The sequence below is a fragment of the Hipposideros armiger genome, unplaced genomic scaffold (genome assembly GCF_001890085.2).
Source record: "Hipposideros armiger isolate ML-2016 unplaced genomic scaffold, ASM189008v1 scaffold_1844, whole genome shotgun sequence".
Taxonomy (NCBI): Eukaryota; Metazoa; Chordata; class Mammalia; order Chiroptera; family Hipposideridae; genus Hipposideros; species Hipposideros armiger.
Window position 1 is genome coordinate 40,427 of NW_017733194.1, and position 4,766 is coordinate 45,192.

The following is a 4,766-nucleotide window of genomic DNA, read 5'->3' on the forward strand; positions in this document are numbered from 1 at the left end:
CTAAGACTGATCGCGACACCTTGAGCTCATCAGCCAGGAGCTGTCCAAGGGCAGCCGGATGGCGACTGGACTTGAGCTGAGCTAGCTGCACCTTCCACAACTAAGACTCAAGGACAACCACTTGGCTGTTCCCCTTCCCCAATTCCCCAATTAAAATCTTAAGAAAAAAAAGAATTATAATTCAGTGTTGCCAAATGTTCTAGTGGTTAGAGGCCATGTCTAGACATGTGACATGTACTCAGAACTGAAAAAATGGCTAAGATTTAGGTAGGTCTATGGTCTGAATGTTTGTGTAACTCCTGAATTCATATGTTGAAATCTTAACACCCAAAGGTGAAAGTATCGGTAGATGGACCCCTTTGCAGCTGATTGGACATGATGTAGAACCCTCATGAATGGGATTGGCGCCCTTATAACAAAAGCCACATTCTCAGGCCCCCACAAAAACACAACACATAGGGGAGGACACAGCCAGAAGGTGCCTGCTTTGAACCAGGAAGAGGGCCCTCACCAGAAGTCGACCATGTTGAAGGTCTAGATCTTATAGGCCCAGACTCAGAAGTATGAGCAATAAACCTCTGCTATTTTTAAGATGCCAGCTCTGTCATTCCAGACTAAACAGATGGAAATTGCAGGTTCTGGGAGAGGTCTAGGATCATGGGAGGTGTTTCAGCGCAAGGAAGAAACAAATGGAGACTCTAAGACAGAAAGATCATAAAATGTTTGAGGTGATGAGGAAAGTCCAGATTAAGTGGAACTCAGTGAGAACAAGAGAAATAGCCTCAACCATCGGTTTCTGGGACATCCCCTTCCCCACACACCACCCAGGGGCTTGTGAAGTGTCTGCTCTTAAAACATACTCTCCATAGCATCACAGGGTCTAGCACCTGAATCAATTTCAGTTTGATGAGGGCAGGACAGTTAATCATCAAGACCCAGCTGGCCCAGGAAGGACTCGGGGACACAAGCAAGAGGAAGTGAGAGTTTCCATGGTGACCTAGACCAGAGCTTCTGGAACCTCAGTGAGCATACAGTCCCCTGCGGTCTCCTAAGATGCAGCTGCCACTGAAGCAGGTCATGGTGGGCCTTGGAACCTGCATGTCTGATGGGTCCCTGGGAGCCTGTGCTGCTGGTCCTCCAAGGACCATACTCTGAGTGGCTTCACTCCTGCTCACCTGCTACTCGCAGCTCAGGTGAGAGTCACCACTGGAAGGCACCCTCTGTGAAGCACAGGAGACCTGCTCTCTTTCCCACCCAGGCTCACCCTACACTCATCCCGATTCACACCTCTCCCTCTCATCAGGGTTGAGGGTGCAGTCTGTTCTGACTCACCTCCCTAAGCATCTGGGGTGCCTGGACACCCGGTCACCATCTCTTATGCTGGAGCAGTAGTGACATTGTGGGTTATAATCATGTCTCTTGGTACCAACAGGTCTTGAGCACAGCCCCGCATGGCTGAGGGGGTGGTTAAGAATCAAACCTCACAGCCCACAGACTGGGATGATCAATGTTAATCTATAGATAGGTCAAGGGAAGCTGAGGCCAGGGACACTATATCTTCTAATTGAAGATTTAAAGTTCTAGCGTAATTCAATTTAACATTGTAGTTTAGCTTGGGGCTTTTTGAAAGTATTTCTTTGCTTTCCTCCCCTCCCCTCTCTTGCCAAACTTTAATGACTCTCTTTACTACTGTTGATGAAAACATTCAGCGTAAGAGAAAACTTATAAGAGTTTATTTGAGGCCTGGCCGAGTGGCTCAGTTGGTTAAGAGCTTACTCAAGAGTGCGAGCTCTGAGCAACAGAGTCGCCGGTTCGATTCACAGCTGGAGCTGAGCTGCCGTTAAGCTGCCAACAGGGGGCAGGATGGCTAAGCCAAAAAAACAACAACAAAAAAAAAAAACAGTTTATTTGAGCCAAACTGTCGACAATTGCTGGGAAGCAAAATCTCAACAGATTGAGAAAATGTTCTGAAGAATGGCATTCTTACAGCTTATTTTATACATAAAATCAAAGGAGGAAGGTTACATGAAACCCATTGGTGACAGATTAAGCGGAAGAAAGCAAAGCGGAGAAACCTCTGGGATTGGATAAAAGTAAATTGGAGAGACAGGTACTTCTTTCACACAGGTGGGTACAGGACAGCTAACAGCTTTTCACAGCACATAGAGATGCTAATCAAGAGACAAGCATGGTAATGAGAAATTTTGCAGTTCTTAGCTCTGGTATGGAAAAAAGAATTAAAGATGTTATCTTAGGTACAGAAAGACAACAGGCCCACTAAAGAGGCACAGATTAACTTAAGGAGGAAGCTGAAGATGTGACTTCCATCATGGTCCACTTAGTTAAAAATTTGTGTGTGCGTGTTCACGCCATCTTAGTTTTAGTCTCCTAAGCGTGTCAGGTTTAACCTGTGGCTCCTTTTTCGTCCACACTACTATGTTTACTATGCATTCCAGTTTCGATGGTTCTGTTTACTTCAGGTNCTCAGAATCAGGGTGCCTCCACCATGGCCTGGACCCCTCTCCTCCTCGGCCTCCTCGCTCTCTGCACAGGTGCTGCGCCCAGGCTCACACCCACCCCCAGCCCCAGGGCTCTGGCCAAGCCTGGCCCTGACTCTGAGCTCAGCAGAGTGCTGCTGTAAGGGTGGGATGCTGATAACCCTGCTGCAGGCGGAGGGGCTGGTGGGGCTGAACCCCCTAGTCTGCTCGCTGGCTCTCTGTGAGCCCTGAGGGCCTGCAAATGCCAGAAGGGTGGTGATTGTTGAGAACGTCCACCATCCAGCCAGGACATGGGCCACTGGGGCCGAGATTTGGGAGGAGGGACCTGGGGCCCAATAGTCCCTCGAGCTCAGTCCGGGTCACACAGGCTGAGTGTTTCCTGAGAAGATGTCCTACATACTTAAGCCCACCTCTCTTTTTTCTCTCTTGCAGGCTTTGCAGCCTCCTATGAGGTGACTCAGCCACCCACAATGTCAGTGTCCCTGGGACAGACGGCCAGGATCACCTGTGGAGGAAACAACATTGGAAGCAAAGTTGTTCACTGGTACCAGCAGAAGCCAGGCCAGGCCCCTGTGCTGGTCATCTATGGTGATAGCAACCGGCCCTCAGGGATCCCTGACCGATTCTCTGGCTCCAACTCGGGGAACACGGCCACCCTGACCATCAGTGGGGTCCAGGCCGAGGACGAGGCTGACTATTACTGTCAGGCAATTGACAGCAGTAGTAATGCTCACAGTGACACAGACAGATGGGGAAGTGAAACAATAACCCCCTTCTCTGTCTATGTCACTTTCTCCTCCAGCCAGAAGAGGACTGGTGACAAAGCCATGAGCAGGTCTGGCCCAGGTCCCTAGATATGAGATCCCCAGGCTCCCCTCCTCCCAGACCTCAGGCAGCTCTGCAGAAGCTGGATCAGGAGTGGACTCAGGGCTGGCAGGACCAGGTTACATGGTATTATCTGGGCCTGAATGTGAATTAAGGACAGGATCCTAAATGGAAGGACAGACAGAGACATTCATCCATGGCCAATGTCCCTGCATTTCTATATGGTGGTCACTGGGCCACGTCTTCACCCAAATGAGGAGAAATACACCCCAGAATTTCCCCGCTCAGCTGAGCTCTTGAAGTCGCAGCTCCCAGAGCCAGCTGTAATTCTGAGTGAAGTAAAGGGGTGCCATGGACACTCAGGTGTTGACTTAGTTCCCCTTCTGGGCTCACCAGCCCGGCACTGCTGCTGGCGAGCCAGCAGGTCTCAGCAGTGCCCTCACTGAGAAGTATTATTGGTTCAGAAAACTGCCTCCCAGGTTCATGTCCTTCTCCTAGAGGTCAGTGTAATGACAACCTGGGGACAAGGTCCCTAAGCCCTGCCTCAATTAGTGTCACTGAAAGATGACAGCTTCAGAGCTTCCCAGAGGAACCTGAGGCCTCATGTGTAACCTGATGTGGGCCACCTTCTCTTTCTCCCTAGTCTCGCCTCCCTCCCCTCCTTCCAGATTTCCTACTCACCCTATTCTCCATCTCAGAGTCTGCTTCCAGGGAACCCAGCCTAAGATGGCCAGCTGTCCCCAACATGGTCTTCAGGGCTGAGGAGGCCAGTATATACCACAGAGAGCTCTGGTTGTCACCTAAGTCCCCAATGTGCATGTTACCGTCCCCAGAGATATCTGATTGTTCCTTGTATCTTATGGAATGAAGAAGAGCCTGACTCACTGGGTGCTCTGGGTTCTGAAAGACGGAGGGGAATCAGGTCCATCCGACAGTGAGTCCAGGGGAATCGGGGCCATGCCGCTTCCTACCATGTGACCCAGCTGAGACACAACTAAGGTGTGAGTTACACAGTGGGTGCTGCCTCACTTCTACCCTCCAAATCTTGCACAAGTATCTCTATTTACACCCACACTAACAAGATATATAGACAGCAAATAATTCTGTGATGTGCAGTTCAGCCTATCAATGTTGACACTTAATAAACCACCACAGTCAACCCTTGACTCATGAAACCCACTCACATCTCCACAACACAAACAATCTCCAAAAAAGAGAATAACAATAGCCATGCCTCGAACTATTGTGATAAAACTATCTTGCTAAGGACCACACACAGCTCAACCTTTCCCACAAGAGGATACAAAACACTATTTTGTCTGCTAGTGATATTTATTTTCTCCAGCTGATTTCATATTCTATAACCTAAATATTGAGATACTAAGTTAATTATTGTTAACATCTCTTATGTTTAATATAAATGGAATGAGAATAATACAAAAA

At 48.8% G+C, this 4,766-nt stretch overlaps 1 gene segment (V, D, J or C); it reads left to right on the top strand.

Annotated features, from left to right (window-relative positions):
- The first annotated feature begins 2,489 nt into the window (after positions 1 to 2,489).
- Positions 2,490 to 3,352, top strand: LOC109378267 (immunoglobulin lambda variable 3-21-like). The segment is given in 2 exon segments: positions 2,490 to 2,552; positions 2,931 to 3,352. Coding segments are annotated over 2 exon segments (468 nt in total).
- Positions 3,353 to 4,766: the final 1,414 nt, after the last annotated feature.